Source organism: Staurois parvus, unplaced genomic scaffold (assembly GCF_062004578.1).
Source record: "Staurois parvus isolate SC_StPar_1 unplaced genomic scaffold, SC_StPar_1.0 ptg000469l, whole genome shotgun sequence".
In the NCBI taxonomy this organism is placed as follows: Eukaryota; Metazoa; Chordata; class Amphibia; order Anura; family Ranidae; genus Staurois; species Staurois parvus.
This window is the reverse complement of record NW_028318265.1, coordinates 42,549-69,407: the sequence shown is the minus strand read 5'-3', so window position 1 is coordinate 69,407 and position 26,859 is coordinate 42,549. Positions and strand designations below refer to the sequence as shown.

General features: G+C 42.0%; 1 protein-coding gene across 1 annotated transcript in view; it reads right to left on the bottom strand.

Moving 5' to 3' along the window:
* Window positions 1–4,481: 4,481 nt before the first annotated feature.
* DERA (deoxyribose-phosphate aldolase) overlaps window positions 4,482–26,859 on the bottom strand; it is a 47,640-nt gene continuing 25,262 nt past the window's right edge. The window contains exons 6-9 of the mRNA XM_089689082.1: window positions 24,958–25,086; window positions 6,485–6,597; window positions 5,454–5,603; window positions 4,482–5,278 (exon numbers count right to left, since the gene is read on the bottom strand). Of these exons, the coding sequence (XP_089545208.1) occupies window positions 5,222–5,278; window positions 5,454–5,603; window positions 6,485–6,597; window positions 24,958–25,086 (449 nt within the window). The 3' untranslated portion in view covers window positions 4,482–5,221. The remainder of the gene's footprint in view (window positions 5,279–5,453; window positions 5,604–6,484; window positions 6,598–24,957; window positions 25,087–26,859) is intronic.

The window sequence follows — 26,859 nt, the reverse complement described above, 5'->3', positions numbered from 1 at the left end:
GCAATGAAGGCGGTGTGGTAAAAGGTCCTCTGGAAGAAATAAACCATGTCCACTGGACTCTGTATGCCCCACAATTGGGAATCACCTAGTGAGCACTGAACAAAAATATATATTGCTGCTCAGTCATTTTGCACTCCCAATATTTACTGTAAGACCTCATACATGCGGGACATTTTTACAGCTACTCAGACAGTGGCTGACGGGTTTTTTCCCCCTGCCTCTAAACTCCCCTGCATGTTAGCCTATGTGTCCATGCACACATAGGCTTTTAGAGGACATTAGAGGCATGAGCTTAGAGGTAGAAAAAAAAAACAAAACTACCAGTGCATCCAGGAGCAGCAGAGTTTTGGCAGCAAACAAGGCTTGAAGCTTTTAAACGTGAGTAAATGCGTCTAAAAATCCGTTAAATACTAGGCGCGTTTAGCGCTTGAACATTAACTAATTTCAATGGCCAGAATGAATTATTTATTCTGGCCAATGGAATGAAATAACGTCCAAATGCTTGATGCAGCTAAAACGCGCCTAAACAAGTTACAAACTTTACATGCGTCAGGAGAGGCTTCTAGGCAAGTTAAGAAAATGTCCTATGTGCACGAGGCCTAACTGTGTGGAAATAGTATCAGCCCCTTGTCAACCCCCTTATCAGAACAAGTTAGGAATGGTCTACATGCATTCATCACTATATACCAAATCAAAAGGGAGAGGTTGAACACAAAACACCAAAATATGGGTATACTGTACACATAGGGGTTGATTTATTAAAACTAGAGAGTGCAAAGTCTAGTGCAGCTCTGTGTAGAAACCAATTAACTTTCAGTTTGTTTTTTTTTTGGTCAAAGCTTAAATTGAACAAGCTGAAGTTAGAAGCTGCTTGGCTACCATACACAGCTGCACCAGATTTTGCACTCTCCAGTTTTATTAAAATCAAGCCCATCATGTACAACATCCTGACATACCACACCAATGGTATTTAACATCCTAACATACCATACCCACAGTATATAGCTTTCAAATATACTGCACCCACAGTGTATACCATCCCAAGGTACTGACCCCACAGTTTAACATCGTGCCATACCATACCCACAGTGTATAACATGGTAATGGACTGTAACCCCAGTGGATACAATTCAGCTTACCACACCCACAGTAAACAGCATTCCAACATACTGAACAAATAGTATATACGACATTCTGAGGTACTGCACCCACAGTATTTAATATCCCAACGGACCATACCCACAGAATACACCGTGTGCACAATTATTAGGCAAGCATTTTGACCGAGTCATCATTTTTATGCATATTGTCTAACTCCAAGCTGTATCAACTTGAATGCTTATTGGATTTAAGCCTATAAGGTGATATGTATTTGTGTAATAAGGGAGGTTGTGGCCTAAGGAGATCAACACCTTATATCACGGTGTACATAATTATTAGGCAGCTTCGTTTCCATAGGCAAAATGGGCCAAAAAAAAAAAAGAGAGATTTAACATTCTGAAAAGTCAAAACTTGTAAAACGTCTTTCAGAGAGATGCAGCACTCTTGAAATTTGTAAGATATTGGGGCGTGATCACAGAACCATCAGACATTTTGTTCTAAATAGTCAACAGGGTCTCAAGAAACATTTTGGGAAAAAAAAAGAAAAAGACGCAAAATTAACTGCTAAAGATTTGAGAAGAATCATATGTTAAGCTACCAGGAGCCTGTAATCCTCCAGTGCTGTCATATTCCAGAACTACAACCTACCTGGAGTGCCCAGAAGTACAAAGTGTTCAGTGCTCAGAGACATGGCTAAGGTAAGGAAGGCTGAAACCTGACCACCACTGAACAAGACACATACATTGAAATGTCAAGACTGGGCCAAGAAATATGTGAAGGCAGATTTTTCAAAGGTTTTATGGACTGATGAGAGGACAGTGATTCTTGACGGACCAGATGGATGGGTCCTTGGCTGGATCAGTAGTGGGCACAGAGCTCTGCTTCGACTCAGACGCCAGCAAGGTGGAGGTGGGGTACTGGTATGAGCTGGTGTTGTTAAAGATGAGCTAGCTGGACCTTTTTGGGTTGAAGATGGACTCAAAATCAACTCCCAAATTTAATGCCAGTTTTAGAAGACACCTTCTTCAAGCTGTGGTACAGGAAAAAGTCTGCATCTTTCAAGAGGACCATGATATTTATGCAGGACAATGCTCCATCACATGCATCAAAGTACTCTACTGCGTGGTTAGCCAGTATAGGTCTTAACCACTTCCAGTCCGGACACTTTTACCCCCTTCCTGACCAGGGCAATTTTCAGCTTTCAGCACTATCACACTTTGAATGACAACTGCGCGGTCATGCAACACTGTACCCATATGAATTTTTACCATTTTTTTGAGACAGATAAAAATTTATTTTGGTGGTATTTATTCACTGCTGGGATTTTTTTTTTTTTTGCTATGTAAATGAAAATGTCCAAAAATTTTGAAAAAAAAAAGTGTTTTTCTTATAAAATTTTGCAAATAAATAATATTTCATCATAAATCTTGGCCAAAATGTATTCCGTTATCTTTTTAGCAAAAAAAAAAATAAATAAGCCAAATTAGTTTATAACCAAAAATTATGATTTTTAAACATTTTTTTTACATTTTTATTTTTTTTTTATATATATATTTTTTTTTACATACTGTCACCATGGTGACACTGTACTACTTTTGGGGGGTGATGAAGATTTTGTTTTTTTACACTGATTGCTTTTACACCCATATAGGATGTAAAAGAAATCATTTCTCTTTATCTCTGTCATTCTTGCAGCCATTGAGAACTACTGAGTGAGCTGTGATTGGTCACAGCTTGTCACATGGTACAAGGCTGTTGTGAATAGCCTTGTACCATGTGACCTCTGTGATCATTCACAGATTTCACACGTAGTGACATCTTGCTTACTACTTTGCATGTGATCACTGATTGGCCAATCAGCGATCACATGATTGGGACCTCGTACAGAGGTCCCGTCCGACGATCGGTGTTTCACTGTGTCCGGAGGACACAGCGGGCACCAGATCGCGGTGCTGCGCGCTCCCGGGGAGCGCGCACAAGCAGGGTGTGGGTTGGCCGTTTTTAAACGGCCACCCGACCTTGCAGTGCCACCGTCTGGCCGTTTATATACAACGGCTGGTAGGAAAGTGGTTAAAGATGACAGAATAATGATATGGCCCCCTTCCTCAACCTGACCTAAACCCTATTGAGAACTTGTGGGCCATTCTTAAACTGGAGACTTACGGCGAAGGAAAACAGTACACCTCTCTGAGCAGAGTCTGGGAGGCTGTGGTTGCTGTTGCACAAAAAAGTTGATTGTCAGCAGATCAAGAAACTGATAGACTCCATGAATGGAAGGCTTATAACGGTTACTGAAATGAAGGGTGGCTATATTGGGCACTGATTTTTTTTTTGAAAGGTCAGAAATGTTTATTTGTAAATTATGAGTTGTTTATTTAAATTCTCACATTAACAGATGAAAGTTGCATAATAATTCTGGACACTAATACTTGCGCAATAATTGTGCAGACACAGATATTCTTCTAAGAAAGCCATACCGGGTTTGAGGTTTATTAACATTTTGGATTTACCAAGAGCACTGTTGTTGTTCAATAATTAAGTTAATCCTCAAAAATACAAATTGCCTAATAATTGTGACCATATTGTATAGTTCCTTAATTTATCACACCCACAGTCTACAACAATCCAGCATACCACATCCACAGTTTACAACATTCCAATGTATTGCACCCTCAGTATATAAAATGAACATAAGTATGTATGTACATATGTAACTCATATACCGCACTCGCCACATACGACACACATGTACAAACGATGTGTACCATACTAACTTAACACACCCATCTCATATGACACATCTAAATAGCATGCACACTCTGTATGGTCCACTCTCATGCAGCAAACATCAACATAGTGTATTCCACAGGAAATGTACTGGAAGTCATTTTGCTAACAAAATCAATGTATGAAGTGCATATGGTTCAGTGAAACTGCTACATGTCACAGTTTGTTGCATATGCTTATGTATAGGGATAAACGTGAACCTTACTATATCCTACATCATAATACATTATAACAAAATAACAGTAATAAAAGTGTACAATTATGTTATAAGAACATGAGAATCTTAGAGTAAGGTCCATTGCATTAAAAATGGCTATTAATATATATATATATATATATATTCATTCAGTTGTTTTTGTGTATTCAGCTACATTTGACATGTGTTGGTCCACTGTGCACCATTGGGTGTTGCAGACTGGTCCACTATACATCATGAGTGTTGTGAACTGATAAGCAATAAGGGGTGTAGCATGTGCTAAGGAAACCCTATAAAAATGTGAACTGTAATCAACTTAATCAGAGCACCTGATAGGTAGGGCATAGGTGCTCTCATACAGCTGTATTCTCACTAATAAATATATGATTTGGAGCTCTCGTTTGCAAGGTTGTTTATTTCAGGTTTGAAGCCGTGAAATCTCCTTAAACACTTACAAAGCATTCTGCTGAAGATATAATAATATCAGAAGAGATGGGAAAAAATTAGTTTACTGATTAATGTTCAGATTTACAATGACAACCGTTATAAGTGCTAAACTTCCATTACAAGCTTACAAATTAAAGAAGAAAGGCCCTATTACATGTTGGACACAACTTGAACACCACAGTGAAAAAATAGCCAATGACAGTTTTTCTTGGAAACCATATTGATGGGGGTTGAAATTCCAAAATGATGGGAACCATCATAGTTCATTTCAGATTCAAGGTTATTACCCCAGTCACACCCCTCTCTGTGTGAGAGCAAAAGTTTAAGTACAGGAAGAAAGTAGAGCTCTTTCATCAGAGCTATGGTGGAAAGGAGCACCATCTCATCAGAGCAAAAGCAGAGGGGAGAACAATCTCATCAGAATGAAGACAAAATGGAATGTCGTTTCATCAGAAAGAAGGTGGGAAAAAGTACCATATGCTAAAAGGTGAAGGAATGTAGACACGATAGTCCCTGCAAGACTCTGTTGCCTCTCCTACGGCCCCGGATGGGGAGATTGGCAAACACAGGAGGGTGGGGCCATCCCAGAATAGTCCAATTATGTCCTGAGGATAGACATTTCTTATGAGGTATTCATTAGGTCTTTAATTAATCCCTTCAACTTCTTCTGCCCATGGGTGTCCTGGGCACTCAAGCCATTGGGAGGTCATGGTGCGCTGCGTACCTGCCTGTCACGTGATGGTAGATCTGTCCCAAAAATCAAAATAGTCATGTTAACAATAAATATTATATAATAAATTACAAAATAAATGCATTTTAAGAATTACAAAAACAACTAAAATTATGAAAATTCTCATATGAGCTGGGATCAATGATCACATTAGCGTGGAGGTCATACAACTTGTTAAGCACTCTACTGTACCTGTCTTTCAATATCTCCCAGCAGTGTACTGGCTCCGATACGGAAAAGTTCTGGCATTAGCCAGTCATCGCCCAGCTCTTCCTTGATCAGTGACAGCCAGACCAAAGACTCCTTCGCACTGCGGATGCCTCCAGCAGGCTTGAACCCTACCTAAAAGAAGACATATTAATCCCATAATAAAATAGCAAAATGACAAGACCATCACTTTCCCTCATTCTGTGTCTGACACAACCACTGACCCCATATGACACAAATGCAGACAAGTGTCAGGACAAACCATCATACCTGCCTTCCCTCATCTGTGACACTATCACTATCCTCTTATGTGGCATGACTGCCTTCTACCGTCACTCTTCTAGCACCATACCCCTATTGTGTAAAAGTACACTCACTACACTGTGACAGAACCCTCATTTCCATCCTGTGTGCTCTTCCTCTGCAACATGCTAAACATGCCCCTTGTATGTCACAAAATCACCAGTATTGCTATCTGACCTATACAACTCCTCTGCTATGGAACTGCTTTCTCTATCCAGTGTAAAAGAAGTATCACTTTGATTCATGTTTCACAACCACTGCCCTTCTTCAGTGACTGGACTGTCATTCCATGCCAGAGTGAGTGGAATATCATCCCCTTCCAGAGTGAATGGACCCTCATTCCTTTCCAGAGTGACTGGACCGTCATTCCTTTCCAGAGTGACTGGACCGTCATTCAAATCCAGAGTGATTAGACTGTCATTCCCTTCCTGAATGACAAGACTGCCATTGCTCTCCTGAGGGGTCATGTAGCCACCTGGCTCCTAAGATACTGGACCCGCATTCCCCTCCTGAGGGACCAGATGGCCATCCCCTTCCTGAAGAACTGTGACCATCATTTCCTTGGTCTCGTAGAACCGCCACCATCTGCAAGTACTTCAGTACACCCCACACCCTGTGACAGGATCATCACCATCTCCATTACTTAAAATCTTGGGGGGGGGAAACATAGCTTATAACAGCATGAACCTTCCACCCCCCCAAATCAGATTTACCTTAATGCCAGTCTTCCAGTAATAATCCCGAATTGCCCGAACCATGACTAAGGCGACAGGGTAAGTAGCGTTTACAGATTCCTTCCCAGTGGAAGTTTTGATAAAATCAGAACCTGCAATGAGATGAACAGAGAACTTCATTAAGGCAGCAGTTAATAACAGTGGCTGGTTCTGCCTCTTCAGATTTGTACCCACCTATAGAACAACTACAGGTGGGTTCATCACATTTTGCAAAAATACACAAAACAGAATGTTACTTTGGTAGTTTCTTCCCCACTCTTTTATATTTATGGTAGAAATTATTTTTTCTCCAGTATTTTATCAGTTATGCTATTTTAAAGACAAAATCCATTACCCTAATATGGTTCATCTATAAACAAGATAAGGTATGCACCCTCTTTTTCCCTCTAAAGTTTTCTTTTTAATAAGCACATCCATGGCCAGCAGAAGTCTATTGTTTTTATGTTTTTTGAGGAAAAACAGTCGTTTTTTTCCCCAAGGTTGGATCATTGTTCTTTTTGCTGTTTTTGAGCAGTTTTCTTCACTTGAAAGGCTTTTTATCATAGAAGTAAAACAAAAAAATACAATATCTGTAAAAGTGGAATGCTTTTATTGCTTTATAGCCCAAAATATTTGGTGTTATCACGGAGATGGAACATATTAATGCTCAAAACTGGTACATACTGTACATCAAAAGTCACCAGACTGCAAATATCACTTTTATCACAGTGATGTAAACATTGCAGATAACACAAAAAAAAAAAGAAAAAAAGGCAGGCAAATAGAGTGGATCAAACACAAATTTACCTTAGTCCATCTCACATGCAGTAATTCAAAGATCAAAAACCCCTCTTTACCCAGAACATGGAAGAGACCAAACACCAATCATCTCATCACTCAAGACACAGAGGAGACCAGACAACTCTCACTCATCGTCATCTAAACATGAAACAGACCCTACACCACTTACCTCTCAACCTTCATCACTCAAAACATGAAAGAGACCAGATGCCAATCACTTAATATCACCCATAACACAGAGGAGACCAGGCACCAATATCCCCTCATCACCTGGTACAAATGTAGCCAGGTGCCAGCTTTATCATTATGCCTTTCAGGGACATTTACAGATGAGACTATGATTACTCCTTTTCCCCCTAGTGCCCAGTACTGGGACAGCTACATCACTTTCTATTAGCAGAATGGATCCAGTTCTTCTAAAAGCAGAGAATCTTGGGGCCTGTAGTCCTATAGCCAATACATACTGTATTTCTGACTGCTGATTGAACTAAAACTAACAGAGAGCTGGGGAACCAGAAGGTTGCAGAGAGAGCAGATATATTATACAGCAAGGAACTGGCTAGCTTTCTTGCCATGGGATTTAGAGCTGAACACATGGGGACTGCCGTTCTCCTCCAGAGATAAATTGTATGCGTACTGCTGCAGGACTTTACACATCAGTTCAGCACAGCAATGACACAGATTGCCACACCAGGATCGCATCAGCTTCTCTGCATCGGGACTGTCACTATCTGGTCTTCACACAGACATCTCTGCCTGCTGCTCTGACAGGCTGTCAGGTGGCAACCCTGCACATCCCTGCAAACACCCAAGAGCCTGTGGAAGAACTGTTCCTATGGGGCTGTGCTATCCATGGGATTGGTGAGCGGATGGATGCCCAACCTCTTTCTGTCATTACCTTGGAGACACTGCATGCAGACACCTTTACATCTTAGTATCAGGAGATCTTTGCTTTGAGCAGTACCACAGCCCGTTTAACTTCACTGAAATGCCAGTGTTCACTCTTGTTTATGGGCCCCACCATTGCTAGCAGAAGACAATAGACACCACTATGTCAGGAACTTTAAAACACAGGACTCAAGTTGCAATCTATAGTTATAGGGACCTTTTCTGTTATAAGGCCATTATTATTCAAAATTAGGCTACCTATATCTATTTATGTCAGAGTATACATTTACATAATGCTTTGCATCCATTGCGGTGTTGGTGGCTAGAGGGAGATGGTAAGTCAACAAGCCTTTCTTTCCCCTTTTACTGCTGGTGTTGCAGTTTAATAGTTGAAGCTTACTAGTCTTTACTGTATAATTTGTTAAACGTTGCTAACTAATTATCCCTATTTTAGCAGTGTTCTATTTTTATGTGTTAACTGGGGTTGTATATCCTAAACCCATTATTCTTGTAGTCTACTCTTTTGAACAAGACTAATGTAGAAGCATTACTAAAGAATTGTGTTTTGCATTATTATCCTATACTGTTGAAATATGTCTGAACCCAGAGTGTCAGAGGTGTCAGGAGGCATGTAAGGTCAGGGCAACCACTGGGGACGAGCATTATCAAGTGGTGTAGCTGGCCAGCTAAGACCAGTCCTAGGTTGTTAATATGGTTCACATATATGTGTATACCAAACCTGCCAATAACCTCAGTAAGTGTATATGTACATATGTTAAAGCCAAAAGCAGAATCATTGCTGTGATTTATGTCTTTGATTGTTATATGACATTTTTATATTAATTGTGTTAGCAGAAGCAGAAAAGGAAAATATGCCTTTAAGAGTTAGTATAAGGTGAGCCAATCACAGACAGCCTCATACTGTACAGAGCCAACCAATCCCAGCCAGTTTCACATTTATGCCTGTGTAAAACTCCCTGCTAGGATTTTCTAGAGACACATGCTCACCAGACAGAAGAGGAAACAGACAAGGTTCCAATCAGAAAAGCTTTATGGAAACAGAGAAGGCCAAATAGGTATTTAATGCACTTGTGTGTTCCTCTGTTGTTTAGTAATGCAGGTAGATCTGTATGTAAAAACTGTTGTATGTGTTTACTTGTAGTTCCACCGAACTTACGAATCAAGTCACTGTAGAGTAATCTAACGAATTTATAAATCCAAGTGAATTTATCAATCTATCGAAATATACAGAACAAATTTATCGAATCTATTGAACCTATCGAGATAAGCTATCAAATCAACCCAATGTAATACGAATTAAAACCATTGTAATATGAAAGAAATAAGCCATTGTAAGCAGTTATATGAAGAAGATTGAAGTTATTAAAGAAGATAACTAAAGTATTCGGTGTGCTCTTTAAACCTACTGCATCCATAGAGCGGCATTGGAGGAATTACAGAGTAAAGTCAGTCTAATCAAACAAAGAAACAGCAATTGCATAATTTTTCTAATGCCACAGCGCACTAGGCACCAAAGGGTGCTGCGCCTGCCACAAATGGCCCCTGCAAGGATAGCGCTACACATAGAACAGATCAGACACCAATCACTTTTCACTCCTCATCACCCAATATATAGAAATCAGACAACAATCACCTTTTATCACACAGTACACAAGACTAGACACACCTCTCACCACCATATCACCTAGAAAGACACCCTACACCAATCATCTCCCACTCCCCATCAACCAGGACTCAAAAAATAGTTCAGACACCAATCACCATGGAATAGACCCTAGAAAATTCACCTCTCATCACCCAGTCCATAGAAGAAACCAGACACTAAGCACATCTCACCCTTCATCACCTAGTGCATACAGTGAAGGAAATAAGTATTTGATCCCCTGCTGATTTTGAATGTTTGCCCACTCACAAAGAAATGATCAGTCTACAAATCGAATGGTAGGTGTATTGTAACACAGAGACAGAATAGCAACAAAAAATTCAAAAGAAATGCATGTCTCACAAATTATGCACTGATTTGCACGTTCATGAGGGAAATAAGTATTTGATCCCCTTCACAAAACATGACTTAGTACTTGGTGGCAAATCCCTTGTTGTCAATCACAGAGGTCAGATGTTTCCTGTAGTTGGCCACCAGGTTTGCACACATCTCAGGAGGGATATTGGCCCACTCCTCTTGGCAGATGCTGTCCAAGTCATTAAGGTTTGGTGGCTGACGTTTGGAACTCGAACTTTCAGCTCCCTCCACAGATTTTCAATCGGATTAAGGTCTGGAGACTGGCTAGGCCACTCCAGGACCTTAATGTGCTTCTTCTTGAGCCACTGCTTTGTTGTCTTGGTCATGTGTTTTTGGTCATTGTCATGCTGAAACACCCATACACGATCCATTTTCAATGCCTTGGCTGAGGGAAGTACATTGCCCCTTCCATTATCCCTTTGATGCGGTGCAGTTGTCCTGTCCCCTTAGCAGAAAAACACCCCTAAAGCAGAATGTTTCCACCACCATGTTTGACAGTTGCGATGGTGTTCTTGGGGTCATAGGCAGCATTCCTCCTCCTCCAAACACGGCGAGTTGAGGCCAAAGAACTCGATTTTGGTCTCATCTGACCACAACACTTTCAACCAGACCTCCTCTGCATCATTCAGATATTCAGTGGCAAACTTCAGACAGGCCTGGACATGTGCTTTCTTGAGCAGAGGGACCTTGCGTGCACTGCAGGATTTCAACCCTTGTCAGCGTAGTGTGTTACTAATAGTTTTGTTGGTGACTGTGGTCCCAGCTGCCTGGAGATCATTGACAAGATCCTCACGTATAGTTCTGGGATGATTCCTCACTGTTCTCATGATCATTGACACTCCATGAGTGTGAAATCTTGCATGGTGTACCACACATAGAGAGACTGACAGTTGTTTTGTGTTTCTTCCATTTGCGAATGATTGCACCAACTGTTGTCACCTTCTCACCAAGCTGCTTGGCGATAGTTTGGTAGCCCAGTCCAGCCTTGTGTAGGTCTACAGTCTTGTCCCTGACATCCTTGGACAGATCTTTGGTCTTTGCCATGGTGGAGAGTTTGGAACCTGATTGTTTGATTGCTCCTGTGGACAGGTGTCTTTTATACAGGTAACAAAATGAGATTAGCAGCACTCCCTTTAAGAGACTGCTTATAATCTTAGCTTTTTACCTGTATGAAAGACGCCTGGTAGCCAGAAAGTCTGCTGAATGATAAGGAATCAAATACTTATTTTCCCTCATGAACATGCAAATCAGTGCATAATTTGTTAGACATGCATTTCTTTTAAATTTTTTGTTGCTATTCTGTCTGTTACAATACACCTACCATTTGATTTTTAGACTGATCATTTCTTTGTGAGTGGCCAAACATTCAAATACTTATTTCCTTCCCTGTAAAAGAAGCCAGATACCCATCACTTCTCGCTTTTCATGGCTGGGCACCTAGATCAAATCAGACACCACTCACCTGTCACCCCTCATCACCCAGTATATAGAACCTGATACCAATACCCTCATACCCCTAGTCACCTAGTACAGGGAAGTCCAGGCACCAGTCAACACTCACTTCATTACCTATTATAAAGGGAAGACCAGACACCAATAACCTCTCACCCCTCATCATCCTGCACACTGAGAAAACCAGACACAAAATAATGACCTCTCACCCCCATTACCCAGTACATAGGAAAGACCAGACACCAATTACCTCTCATCCCTCATCACCAGATATGTAGAGAAGACTAGACACCAACCACCTCAGAGACGTGACCAGACCACATACATGGTTGGCTAGATTTCCCCTTACACACCTAATCACCTGTCTGAAGGGCGAACATGAAGCTCTATGCCTTGGCCATTATACAGAAGTCACTGAGCTATGTGGCATATTGAGGGGCAAGCTGATATCAGGCACCCCTCCCCCACACTGCGTTAAATCATCAGGCGCACAATGAACGCTCTATGCTGGCTGAGTAGTTCCAGCTTTTATAAGGCCTATAATTACCAGTCTCCCTGGTACAGTTTCATTAAAAACTTTCATTAAACAACAGCTGCCCCTGTATATGGTCTTCTAATCAATTTGGTCAAACAGAATGACTTTTAATCAGCTGTTGATAAAAATAGAAGATGAAATTTTAATTCTAATAGATTAAGCACAAGCTGAAGACAGTCTTTAGAATCCATCTCATCCTGTTCTCCAGTGGCTTTAATGACTATTCAGCAACTCATTACTAAATAGAACAAGATGAACATTTTCCAGTTCATTAAAGAAATGTACTATGTATTTTTGCATTGTCCTCATGATTCGTTACAGGGAGTCTTAATTACATGATAATGGATAATGGTTATTAAATGCAGTCTGCTATAATGAAGCACTATTCATTTGTGTGCCGCAGAGACAGCAGAGAGGGCACAATAAAATTACTACCTTCAAAAGATTAACGGATCAAATTATTATTCAATTCGCAAAATCTTTTTTAGACTTTGTGGAAAGAAGAAGAGATTAAAAAGTCGCATTATAACTGAACAGTCCATTCTGTCTCTCTGCAATATCTTAAAAAGGTATTACTAACATAAATAGCTTAAGCCGCGTGATTAGCAAAACACTATAGCTATAATATTGAACACCAGGGATCTTAGAAATGGTGGAGTACATGCTAATAATCCTGCTAGCCTTTTTTTTACAAGAACTCGCCATTCTTGGCACATGTGACCATTGAATTAACAACACTGAAAGAAAGAGAAGGAACACAAAACGCAACCACACAGGTTGAACTGGATGGACTAGTGTCTTTATTCAAGCTAAATTTCGATATCTGACCGCACAGCTCATAAATACAAAATATTCACTGATAAATTAAACAAGCCAAAATATAACCTTATAACCTTTAACCCATTGGAAAAAAAAGGAGGAATAATGTTTTTTTTGTCCATTTCAGTTCAAATTGTATTCAATTAACTTGAAACAGTTTGATGTATAATAAAAAAAACAATATAAAATAGTAAAATAATAAAACAGTAAAATAAAACTAAGTACGAAATGAATGTGGTATTAAACCCCCCCAAAAAAATTCTCATATAGTGCAGCTTACCAACCCATAGATGTGGTGGCTGCATTAGTTTTTGTTTTTTTAGGCTGTGTCCCTTTATTTTCACCTGGTGATCCTGCCAGTAACACTCCCTGTCTTAAGGTGTCAGCAATCTGGACAAAGTAGTAAAGGCACTTTCACACTACTATGATAAAGTTTTCCCACACCGTGGGTGCAGCACAGCTTACCCATGTCTTTGGAGCAGGTTAGCTGCGCTTTCCCATAGAACTATATTGTGTCCCTTTCAGAAAGGGACACAAAGGGCTTCCTGCAGATCCTTGATCAATATATGGTTCAACACATTGCGCTGTTACTATGCACATCTAGTGAGTGCGCACTTTTATCAATTCCCTGCACGGATAAAAGTCACATGTAATAATCTGCTACCACCTGTGCAATAGGATCCGTTTGCAGCACGACTTTCTGACTGGTGTTTGTCAGACCCTCACCATCACATGAACACTTATTTTGTTTAAGACATTCACAACCGCACTTGTTTCATTGCGTTAATTGCAGCGCTTCATTCACTTTTTGTGTTATCACTTATATTTATTATTTCCATATTCGCATTAATAATTTTAGTTTTGCACTGTATTATAATAATTTTTTTCAGCGCTGCACTTATTTTGTTTGTAATTTAAAAAAAATACATTGTGGAAGCTTTGTCCACAAACTAAAGGGCAGAGGTGTAGTCCCAATCATTGTCTGGCCTCCCTGCAACTGATCTTTTCACCATTATTGACTCACCCTGCCTTGTTATGCATTGTTCAAAAGCAAGATCAACTTGATGTGCTAAACATGGATATTGGCTTTCATTGACAGATTTCGTTTGCTTAACTTCAGCTACATTAGAACACAGAATGGAGGACAACCCCACTGAGTGGGTGCCACCTGGCTTGAGAAATCGAAATGAGCAAAAAAAGAAGTTGACCGCCAAACTATTAAATCAAGTGTACATATAGCTTTATTCTTGACTAGGAATTAACAGTACATAAACAAGCAATATTCAATGTGTTTTGGGGGCCATCAGGCATGGGGTAGATATCTAGATCTCCTGACTATGATACAATCGCCATCAGAAGAGAGAAGCCCAATGGCACATTGTGGTTGCATTTGCATTTGTGTCTCTGTGTGGAAGCAGCCACCTTGGTGAAGGCAGGGCTTTGCTTCCTTATGCCAGAGGTGCCCTCTGATGAATGGTAAGCTGATGACTGGTGGAGTAATTATAAAGAAGAAACAGGAAAGGTGGAAGAAGTACAGATCCACAGAATGCATGAATCATAAGTAGAGATATTACGCGGCAGGTTCTTACATACAACTTCTTCTCTGGCAAGAACAACAGTTAGCAGCACAGTAGTGGCTTTACCAAACCTCACTCCAAATCTAGTGGGACCGTCAAAGAAAGCAGTTCCTTGGATGATCCTCCCTCTCTGACTCTTGCTCCATGGCTTGGTCCAACATTCCAGCCCTCAGCAAACTTCCTCCTCTTTACTCTCTCACTTCCCGCTCAGTCTCCCAGGCTTTCAGTTATATATGCCCCCCTCCACACACAAGCTCCTCTGGGAAATGTAGTTCCCTGGTGCACTGTTCTTCAGTAAAGTCCGGCAATTCAGCATACAAGTTCCACATGTGGCTGCTACTGTTCTGCAGGGCACTGCTCTCTTGTGTTGGCTTTAACACCCTGCATTAGACATTTATAGAAAGGTGCTACATCCCCCCCCCCCAAAAAAAAAAAAAAAAACAGCCAATAATCCAAAGATTTCTTTAAATACAAGTTCTAATAAGGCACAGAGAGGGCCATAATTTCCAAATTAGTAAGAATTGCGATATTATTCTGGAAATGCTTTGGCAGACTTATTTTCTCTGTGTGAAGCTTCATATAACTTCTAAATGGTGGGAGGGGTCATGATGTTTTACGACGCTAAACTACTTTTCTGTGTGGAGTCTCCTCTGTCAGCCGCTTTACGCTCCATACAGCTTATTAGAACGATTATTATTTCCACATTTACTTTGATTATTGGCCGTTTGTGCTGGTCCCTGGTCAATCCATTGGGTGACCACTGTGTTAACATTCTCCAAGTAGGTCCCCCAGGATGGGAGAATGTTCATGGACATTTCTGCACCCAATAAAAGGTGCCTGGTGGTGGGTGAGGGTGGGAATTACCTGCAGTTATGCACCAATCTGTGTTGTACCAGAGCCTGTGATCACTATGATTAACCACTCACAATGCTTACTTTGAAACAAAGTTTGCTACTGTAACTGCTCCACCTCTGCAGTCACATGTGCTTTCTGGCAGCTGCATTAGGATCTGCAGGGAAGATTAGCACTGATCTGCAAGTTTTGGGCTCATGTGATTCCTGTGAAAAGCCAATCACAGTCATCACAGAAAACTTGTTACAGTAATAAAAAGAAGAAGTGGAAACATCAGGCAAGTCAGTTGTGTTTTCAGTCCGGATTCCTGTATGGGGGCCCCAGATGAGCAGATCTTAGGCAGTGAGATATCCAGCAGTCCTCCATTGTACTAAATATGCACCCCCCCCCCCCAGTTCAGCTGTCCAATATTGCACTCACACAGTAAAAGCTTTATTACCTCCTCCCTTGAAAACTTAATATCAGTGATCACTCAAAACAAACTGCAAAATGCTTCTATGCAATAAAAGCTTTTCTGAAAATGACACTACCATACCGCTCTATGGCTGAATGCCACAAACAACACTTACACAATAATCACACATCTGTGCAGAGTATGACATATACAGTGGGGCAAAAAAGTATTTAGTCAGCCACCAATTGCGCAAGTTCTCCCACTTAAAAAGATGAGAGGCCTGTAATTGGCATCATAGGTAGACCTCAACTATGAGAGACAAAATCCAGACAATCACATTGGCTGATTTGGAAAGAATTTATTTGCTAATTATGGTGGAAAATAAGTATTTGGTCAATATCAAAAGTTCATCTCAATACTTTGTTATACATCCTTTGTTGGCAATGACAGAGGTCAAACGTTTCCTGTAAGTCTTCACAAGGTTGGCACACACTGTTGCTGGTATGTCGGCCCATTCCTCCATGCAGATCTCCTCTACAGCAGTGATGTTTTGGGGCTGTCGCTGGGCAACACGGACTTTCAACTCCCTCCAAAGGTTTTCTATGAGGTTGAGATCTGGAGACTGGCTAGGCCACTCCAGGACCTTGAAATGCTTCTTACGAAGCCACTCCTTTGTTGCCCGGGTGGTATGTTTGGGATCATTGTCATGTTGGAAGACCCAGCCACATTTCATCAATGCCCTTGCTGATGGAAGGAGGTTTGCACTCAAAATCTCACAATACATGGCCCCATTCATTCTGTCCTGTACATGGATCAGTCGTCCTGGTCCCTTTGCGGAGAAAGGGCCGCAAAGCATGATGTTGCCTACCCCATTCACAGTAGGTATGGTGTTCTTTGGATGCAACTCAGCACTCTCTCTCCTCCAAACACAACGAGTTGTGTTTCTACCAAACAGTTCTATTTTGGTTTCATCTGACCATATGACATTCTCCCAATCCTCTTCTGGATCATCCAAATGCTCTCTAGCAAACTTCAGATGGGCCCGGGCATGTACTGGCTTAACCCCCCTGGCGGTATTCCTAAGTGTAGCTTGGGGTAAAGTTTCAGTACCACAAGCGGTAACCCCGAGCTACACTCGGGAATACCATGCGGTGCTGATCCGGGATCCCTCGTTCACTTACCTTGTCCTGCGCTCCCGCGATGTCCCTCCTGCAGTGTCCCCGGCAATGTAATCCGGCGGATGCCGGTATCTGTCATCTGGGTTCCGTCCCCTGCGAGCGTCAGGACGTATGGGGGATGGAACGCCGGGAAATTTGAAAATGACAAAAAGTGACATTCACTAAAATCACTAAAATACCATAGTATAACATTACTGTACCAAACCATTTCACATACATTTTGTCCCGAGTGCTTTGTCCTGTGCCCTGCCTGCATTTTTACTGTTCTTTCTGCCTGGAAACTGAGAAACGTCCATGGCGTCCAAAAAGCGTCCTTTTAGGTCAAAAGTAGTTTTAGACCAGCTAGAGAACAGCGATAGTAAATTAGAACCACTTGCAGAGTTGAGTGATAATGATTCGTGGGGAAATTCGTCATCAGACACTGAAAACGATTTTGCGACTTTGCTCAGTGATGTGCGAACTTGGGGCTATATTTCAAATTTCAGTGTTTTTGGTTTGATTATATTATTGAATTAAATTTATTATTATATTATTTTTTATGATGATTTATTAAATAATAATTTATGATTTCGTGTTTCAAGTTTTATCCTACCCGGGATGTTTACTAGACTCTTGTTTGGACAGATTTCAGTGAGTTATTCCTAAAATTTACAGGCCTACAATATAAAACGCCAAATTTCCATGCAAAAGAATGGTACCGCTTTCAGCACCAAAAATCTGAAATAATCATACCACCAGGGAGGTTAAGCAGGGGGACACGTCTGGCACTGCAGGATCTGAGTCCCTGGTGGCGTTGTGTGTTACTGATGGTAGCCTTTGTTACGTTGGTCCCAGCTCTCTACAGGTCATTCACTAGGTCCCCCTGTGTTGTCCTGGGATTTTTGCTCACCGTTCTTGTGATCATTTTGACCCTACGGGGTGAGATCTTGCGTGGAGACCCAGATCGAGGGAGATTATCAGTGGTCTTGTATGTCTTCCATTTTCTAATTATTGCTCCCACAGTTGATTTGTTCACACCAAGCTGCTTGCCTATTGCAGATTCAGTCTTCCCAGCCTGGTGCAGGTCTACAATTTTGCACTTCGACCGCTCTTTGGTCTTCACCATAGTGGAGTTTGGAGTGAGACTGTTTGAACTTGTTATCAGTATAAAAGACACCTGTCCACAACCTCAAACAGGTGCCATTGATACAGGTAATGAGTGCATGACAGAGGAGCCTCTTAAAGAAGAAGGTACAAGTCTGTGAGAGCCAGAAATCTTGCTTGTTTGTAGGTGACCAAATACTTATTTTCCACCATAATTTGCAAATAAATTCTTTCCAAATCAGCCAATGTGATTATCTGGATTTTTTTTCTCATTTTGTCTCTCATAGTTGAAGTCTACCTATGATGCCAATTACAGGCTTCTCTCATTTTTTTAAGTGGGAGAACTTGCACAATTGGTGGCTGACTAAATACTTTTTTGCCCCACTGTGTATATATATATATCTATCTCTAAAGATTTTGAGGACATGAGGCTTTGTGAGAAGTGAGCAGACAGCATGCCAAAAAGGTATGCACTACATAAAATGTATTTATTTAAAGCTTTTAACAATGTTTACATATAGGATAAAAGTACATATCACAACTCAGCTGAAGCAGTATACGCTCTGGCAACATAAACAGATCTATAGGAGACATAACTATATCAGCATCACGCAAAACAAAAGTGTACACAAAGCAAAGATCTCTTGCATTACCTACAGTGTGGATCAAAGAAGAGAACAAAAAATGGGTAAAATTTTGAGCTCCTAACTGAAGGTGGTAACAGATTTGGCGGAGGTAGTGTATTGTGCCACCAAAATGCCCGATTTCTTTAGTTCTCTTCTCTGATCCATGATGTTGGTAATACATGTTAAGAGATCTTTGCTTTAGGAAAATATTTATATGTTAAAATGAAAGCAGACAGCACCTTCAGGTATAAGAATTGCCTTCTATGATGGGGACTCCCCAGAATCCTGTATAGGAGGGATACAGGTAAAGCGAGTTCTGGTTATCCAGGATACAATATCATGTGTCAAAGCTCCATCTACAGTTCAGCCATAATACTGCAAATGAGAACAGCTTCATCCAGAATATATGCATAATACACCACCGTGCCATCTAGAGTCTATCCAAAATACTGCATTAGACATCACAACACTATCTACATACACTATACTGCCAAAAGTATTGGAACACCCCTCCAAATCATTGGATTCAGGTGTTCTAATCCCCCCCATGGCCACAGGTGTATAAAATCAAGCACCTAGACATGTAGACAGCTTCTACACACATTTGTGAAAGAATGGGTCGCTCTCAGGAGCTCAGTGACTCCAAGCATGGTACCGTGATAGGTTGCCACCTGTGCAGTAAGCCTATCTGTGAAATTTCCTTGCTACTAAATATTCCACGGTCAACTGTTAGTGGTATTATAACAAAGTGGAAGCAACTGGGAACAACAGCAAATTAGCCACGAAGTGTTAGGCCACGTAAAAATGACAGAGCGGGGTCAGCGCATGCTGGAGTGCAAAGTGCGCAGAAGTCGACAGCTGTCTGCAGAGTCAATAGCTAAAGACCTCCAAACTTTGTGTGGCCTTAAGATTAGCACAACAACAGTGCATAGATAGCTTCATTGAATGGGTTTCCATGGCCGAGCAGCTGCATGCATCCAAGCATCACTAAGTACAATGCAAAGCGTTGGATGCAGTGGTGTAAAGTACGCTGCCACTGGACTCGGAGCAGTGGAGATGTGTTTTCTGGAGTGATGAATCATGCTTCTCTGTCTTACAATCCAATGGAGATGTCTGGGTTTGGCAGTTGCCAGGAGAACAGTACTTGCCTGACTGCATTGCGCCAAGTGTAAAGTTTGGTAGAGGGGGATTGTGGTGTGGGGTTGTTTTTCAGGGGTTGGCTTGGCCCCTTAGTTCCAGTGAAGGGAACTCTTAAGGAGTAAGCATACCAAGACATTCTGGACAATTTCATGCTCCCAACTTTGCGGGAACAATTTGAGGATGGCCTCTTCCTGTTCCAACATGACTGCGCACCAGTGCACAAAGCAAGGTCCATAAAGACATGGATAAGCCAGTTTGGGGTGGAGAAACTTGACTGGTCTGCTCAGAGTCCTGACCTCAACCAGACAGAACACCTCTGGGATGAATTAGAGTGGAGACTGCAAGCCAGGCCTTCCCATCCGACATCAGTGCCCGACCTCACAAATGCACTTCTGGAAGAATGGTCAAACCTTCCCATAGACACACTCCTAAACCTTGTGGACAGCTTTCTCAGAAGAGTTGAAGCTGTTATAGCTGCAAAGGGTGGGCCAACTTAATATTGAACCCTACTGACTGCCATTAAAATTCATGTGTGTGTAAAGTCAGGCATCCCAAAATTTTTGGCAATATAGTGTATTATCCACAAAACTTCTTCACAAAGCATAGCAGTGGTATCCAAACTACGGCCCTCCACATGCTTTTATCTGGCCCTTTGGCCATTATTCCCCTACTGTCAGCAACATTGGGGCATAGTTCCTGACACTGACAATGGGGCACTATTCCTCTGACACCAATGATGGGGCACTATTCCTCCACTGACACCAACGATGGGATACTTTTTCCCCTCTGACACCAATGACGGGGCACTATTCCTTTCACTGACACTAAAGATGGGACACTATTCCTCCCCCTAATACCAAAAAGGGGACACTCTTTACTTCCACTGACACCAAGATATTTTCTACTCCCACTGGCCACAGTCCATCCCTCCTAAAGTTTGAAGGAGAGTAAACTGTCCCTTTGTTTAGAAATTATGGAGACTCCTTATCTACAGTATAGTCCAGGGTTTTTAAACCAGAGTGCCCTGGTATCATGAGGTACCGGCACAGGGGTGTCTTGGAAAAATGCCTGAAAATTGCCAAAAAACTGTATACAAGTCAGCGAATGGATCAAGCTTGCCTTTTAGTTACAAAAAAGCCACAGGTTTTCATTGTGCACCATTACTACCTTTTAGCCGCCAGCATCCCAACACCCAATGATGTCAGAAGTTTATAAGGAGGACACTGGACGCCTACACAGCATCCTTGTTTGCCCCTCCCTGCCCTCTCCTTCAGCACTGGGGGTTGCATTAGCTAAGTGAGGGAGAGCAAAAACAAAGGAATACTAGTCAGTAACAGTGTGCAAAGGTGTGCTTGCTTTATAAAAAGAAATCACCTCTAAAGTTGCGTGTCCTACATGTTTTGACGTTGCTGTGATGTGTAAAACTATTAGTTTAGTTTTTTACATTCATGGGGTACCTTGAGAGTGTGCATAATTTTAAAGGATGCCTTGACTAAAAAAAGATTGATAAACACTTCTCTAATCCAGCCTCTCTTAACCACTTGCCGACCGCGCATAGCCGAAAGACGGCTTCACCGCGGCCGGCCAGTTCTGAGTGGACGTCATATGACGTCCTCCCAGAACGCGCTCTCCTGCGCGTCCCAGGGGGCGCGCACCCGGCGATCTCCGTGATTGCTGTGTCCTACGGACACAGCTGATCACGTGATGTGGTGAAAGGCCGATCCCACCGGCCTTTTACCACGTGATCAGCGGTGTCCAATGACACGCTGATCACAGGAAAATGCAAGTGCCGGTTCTCGGCTGCACTTTCCTCACGCTGTCAGATCGTGAGGAAAGTACTGCCGAGAACCGGCAGTTGTCAGAGCGGGGATCGGCACCGATCATCAGGGCACTGATGATCAGTGCCCTGATGATCGGTGCCCAGCAGTGACCCCCGCAAGTTCCGATCAGCAGCGCGCCCACTAGCCCCGCCCACCCATTCCCAGCAGTGCCCCCACCTGTGCCCAGCAGTGCACCCACCTGTGCCCAGCAGTGCACCCACCTGTGCCACTCTGCAATGCCACCTACCTGTGCCCAGAAGTGCCACCTACATGTGCCCAGCAGTGCCACCCACCTGTGCCCACCCACCTGTGCCCACCAGTGCCACCCACCAGTGCCACCCACCTGTGCCCACCCACCAGTGCTGTCCACCAGTGCCACCCACCAGTGCAGCCCAGCAGTGCTGCCAGTCAGTGCCACCAGTCAGTGCCCAGGGGTTGTGCCAGTCAGTGCCGCCAGTCAGTGCCCAGAAGTGATGCCAGTCAGTGCCGTCTATCAGTACCCATCATCAGTGTCACCTATCAGTGCCGCCTATCAGTGCTGCATATCAGTGCCGCCTATCCGTGACCCCTAATTAGTGCTGTCTATCAGTGCCGCCTATCCGTGCCACCTCATTAGTACTGCCTATCAGTGCCCTTTAGTGCTGCCTATCAGTGCCCATCAGTGCCGCCTATCAGTGCCCATCAGTGCCGCCTATCAGTGCCCATCAGTGCCGCCTCATCAACGCAAATCAGTGAAGGAGAAAAAATACCTGTTTGAAAAATTTTATAAAAGAAACAAACTTTTTTTTTTTTTTCAAATTTTTTGCACTTTTTTTAATTTATAGCGCAAAAAGTAAAGCGCCCAGTGGCGATTAAATACCACCAAAAGAAAGCTCTATTTGTGAGAAAAAAATGATCAAAATTTCATATGGGTACAATGTTGCATGACCGCGCAATTGTCAATCAAAGTGCGGCAGCGCTGAAAGCTGAAAATTGGCCTGGTAAGGAAGGGGGTATAAGTGCCCGGTAGGCAAGTGGTTAATCTTTTACCATGGAGAAACTTTTAAAAAAGATTTCAAGTCTCAGGAAATCCCAACTAAAAAAATTACATAAACAAAAATAACGCTCATGCCATTCATTCCTATGAGTAAAGGGGACCACTGATGAATCCTTTAATTATTGTACTGGAATGGCAGGGGGCATTTGTGTCATTAATAAGGTAAGCAAATCACAGTTAGAAAGGATTAATGAATACCTGCTCCGAGAGAAGCATCAAGGATACCAATGCGGACCTCTGACTATAACAGTGACCAAAACTTTACTATTGTAAGTCACTATGGCACCAAAAGCTTTGTGTCAAGAACAATGCCTGGCTGCCAGCACCAAACCTCAATGTACTGAATTACTGAAAGCACCAACAAGAGCATCTGCTTGCTGTGCCTTTCAGATCAGACTCTACAACATACAGTTGCAAGAAAAAGTATGTGAACCCCTTGGGATTACGTGGAGTTTTGCATAAATTGGGCATAAAATGTGCTCTGAACGTCATCTAAGTCACAACAATAGAAGAACACAGTCTGCTGAACATAATACTACACAAACATTAGATGTTGCCATGGTTTAATTGCACATAACATGTAAACATTCACAGTGCAGGGAGGAAAAAGTATGTGAGGCCCTAGCTTAATGACTTCTCCCAGAGCTAATTGGAGCCAGGAGTGAGCCAACCTTGACTCCAATCAGTGTGATGATATTAGATGTGTTGCTGACAGCTGTCCTGCCCTTAAAAAACACGCACCTGTTTTGGGTTTACTGGTTTCAAGAAGCACTGTCTGATGTGAACCATGCCTCGCAGAAAAGAGCTCTCAGAAGACCTACAATCAAGAATTGTTGACTTGCATGAAGCTGGAAAGGGTTACAAAAGTATCTCCAAAAGCCTTGATGTTCATGTGTCCACGGTAAGACAGACTGTCTACAAATGGAGAAAGTTTAGCACTGTTGCTACTCTCCCTAGGCGTGGACGTCCTGTAAAAATGACTGCAAGAGCACAGCGCAGAATGCTGTATGAGGTAAAGAAGAATCCCAGAGTGTCAGCTAAAGACCTACAGAAATCTCTGGCACATGCTAACATTTTTGTTGACACATCTACAATAAAGAAAACATTAAACAAGAATGGAGTACATGGGAGGACACCACGGAGGAAGCCATTGCTGTCCAAAAAGAATATTGCAGCACGTTTGAAGTTTGCAAAAGAGCACCTGGATGTTCCCCAGCACTACTGGCAAAATATACTGCGGACAGATGAAACCAAGATTGAGTTGTTTGGGAAGAACACACAACACTATGTGTGGAGAAAAAAAGGCACAGCACACCAACATCAAAACCTCATCCCCACTGTAAAACATGGCGGAGGGAGCATCATGGTTTGGGGCTGCTTTGCTGCCTCAGGGCCTGGACTGATTGTTGTCATGGATGGAAAAATGAATTCCAGAGTTTATCAAGACATTTTGCAGGAAAACGTACGACCATCTGTCCGCCATCTGAAGCTCCGCAGAGGATGGGTGATGCAACAGGACAATGACCCAAAGCATACAAGTAATTCAACAAAACAATGGCTGCAACAGCACAGAATACGCCTTCTGGAGTGGCCCAGTCAGAGTCCTGACCTCAACCTGATTGAAATGCTGTGGCATGACCTTAAGAGAGCGATTCACACCAGACATCCCAAGAATATTGCTACACTGAAACAGTTTTGTGAAGAGGAGTGGTCCAAAATTACTCCAGATCGTTGTGCAGGTCTGATCTGCAACTACAGAAAACGTTTGGTTGCGGTTATTGCTGCCAAAGGAGGGTCAACCAGTTATTAAGTCCAAAGATTCACATACTTTTTCCTCCCTGAACTGTGAATGTTTACATGTTATGTGCAATTAAACCATGGCAACATCTAATGTTTGTGTAGTATTATGTTCAGCAGACTGTGTTCTTCTATTGTTGTGACTTAGATGACGTTCAGAGCACATTTTATGCCCAATTCTTGCAACTGTATATAGAACTGCCATACACATCTAAGAGGAAAGTGAAGAACCTTATCAAATATGGCTTTCACACCAAGAACAATACAGCCCACTAATACACAAGTGAGGGCACTGCAGGAGAGCAAACCGAGCACGGTTTTTCAGCAGTATTATACTTATGAAAATGTTCCTGGACTCACCCCCTATACCCTTTAAGTAATGTCTTACAACCCCTTATACTGCAATTCCCTGCAGGAAAGCTACTTTGACTCACCTGCCATCATGGCGATCAGACTGGCCTTGTAGACATTGGCAAGTGAGCCCAGCTCTCCAGTGCCCAGGATGGTTTTCATGTGTGCCTCTCCACAAGCTTCTCGAAACAATCGAATCTCTTCATACAATTCTGAAAGTAAAAGCAAATGAATTCTTATTTATGTTCTGAGACTTATTTGCTGTGCTGTCACTCCACAATAGGGCTCTGCAGCACATCTCACATCAAATGTACCCCTCAATCTCCAGCTAAACTGATAAGATGGGTCTATTTATAATATTTGGCGTTCCGAATAAAGACTGCAGAAGAGAAAAAAAATTGGCTTACCAGTAACTCTGTTTCCAGGAGACTTCCAGGACAGCCCATGAGAAATAGACACCTCCTCCAACAGGGGAACTAGGGGGCGGGGTCACTGGGTAATGTCACTGGGTTACCCCGCTCCTTAGTGTCTCTTAGTGGCAGGGAGAATGACAGCTCATTCTCTGAGATATAGTGAAGGGAAACAGAAGCTGGTAATTAATTAACCACTTGAGCCCCAGAGGATTTACCCCCCTTAATGACCAGGCCTTTTTTTGCTGTTTGGCGCTGCACTAATTCAAATGATAATTGCGCGGTCATGCAATGCTGTACCCAAACAAAATTTACGTCCTTTTCTTCACACAAATGGAGCTTTCTTTTGGTGGTATTTGATCACCTGTGCGCTTTTTATTTTCGGCGCTATAAACAAAAAAAACACGAAAATCTTGAAAAAAAAAACAATTTTTTCTACTTTCAGCTATAAAAAATATATCGTAAACTCAAAGTTAGTCATAAATTTCAGCCAAAATGTATTCTGCTACATGTTTTTGGTAAAAAAAATCCCAATAAGTGTATATTGATTGCTTTGTGTGAACGTTATAGCGTCTACAAACTATGGTATAGATACTGTAATTTATGCCTTTTTTTGCTATACAGCGCTGCACTAATTCAAATGATAATTGCGCGGTCATGCAATGCTGTAACCAATCGAAATTTACGTCCTTTTTTTCACACAAATAGAGCTTTCTTTTGGTGGTATTTGATCACCTGTGCGCTTTTTATTTTTGGCGCTATAAACAAAAAAACACGAAAATCTTGAAAAAAAAACAATTTTTTCTACTTTCAGCTATAAAAAATATATCGTAAACTCAAAGTTAGTCATAAATTTCAGCCAAAATGTATTCTGCTACATGTTTTTGGTAAAAAAAATCCCAATAAGTGTATATTGATTGCTTTGTGTGAAAGTTATAGCGTCTACAAACTATGGTATAGATAATTTGAAATTTACACAGCTTTTACTTTCTGACCGCCCATCACATCTCTTGAGGTGCTAAAATACCAGGATAGAACAAACACCCCCAAATGACCCCTTTTTGGAAAGCAAATCTCAGGGAGGGGGAGGGGGGGCCATTTTCTCCCGCTGCTTGTAAAGGCAATTCTGAAGCTAATTAACCACTAGGAATGCTTTTACATGAAAGCCCATTTCCGGCTGAAAAAAATAAAACCAGGATGATGCCTGCAGCTGCAGGCATCACCCTGGTATAACCATTCAAAGTCCAGTGATGTACCAGTATGTCACTGGTCCTTGTTGGGTGTATATGCTATGTTCTTTTTTTCTTTATGCAGCCTGTGGGCTGAATGAAAAAAAAGAGAAGAAATCTCTGCCAGAAAAAGTGTGTGGTATGCCCACCATTAGAAACCTCCCTCAATCCACCCACTTCTAATGGTGGGCACATATGAAATGTGCCAACAAATATAAAATATATATGCCGAAGCATGGGGGCCATCCACCCACTGGCCACCCCAGGCCCCCATGCTTTGGCATATATTTTCTTTTTTTTAACTGCGGATGAAAAATCTCATCCGACAGCACTGCACACACCTACT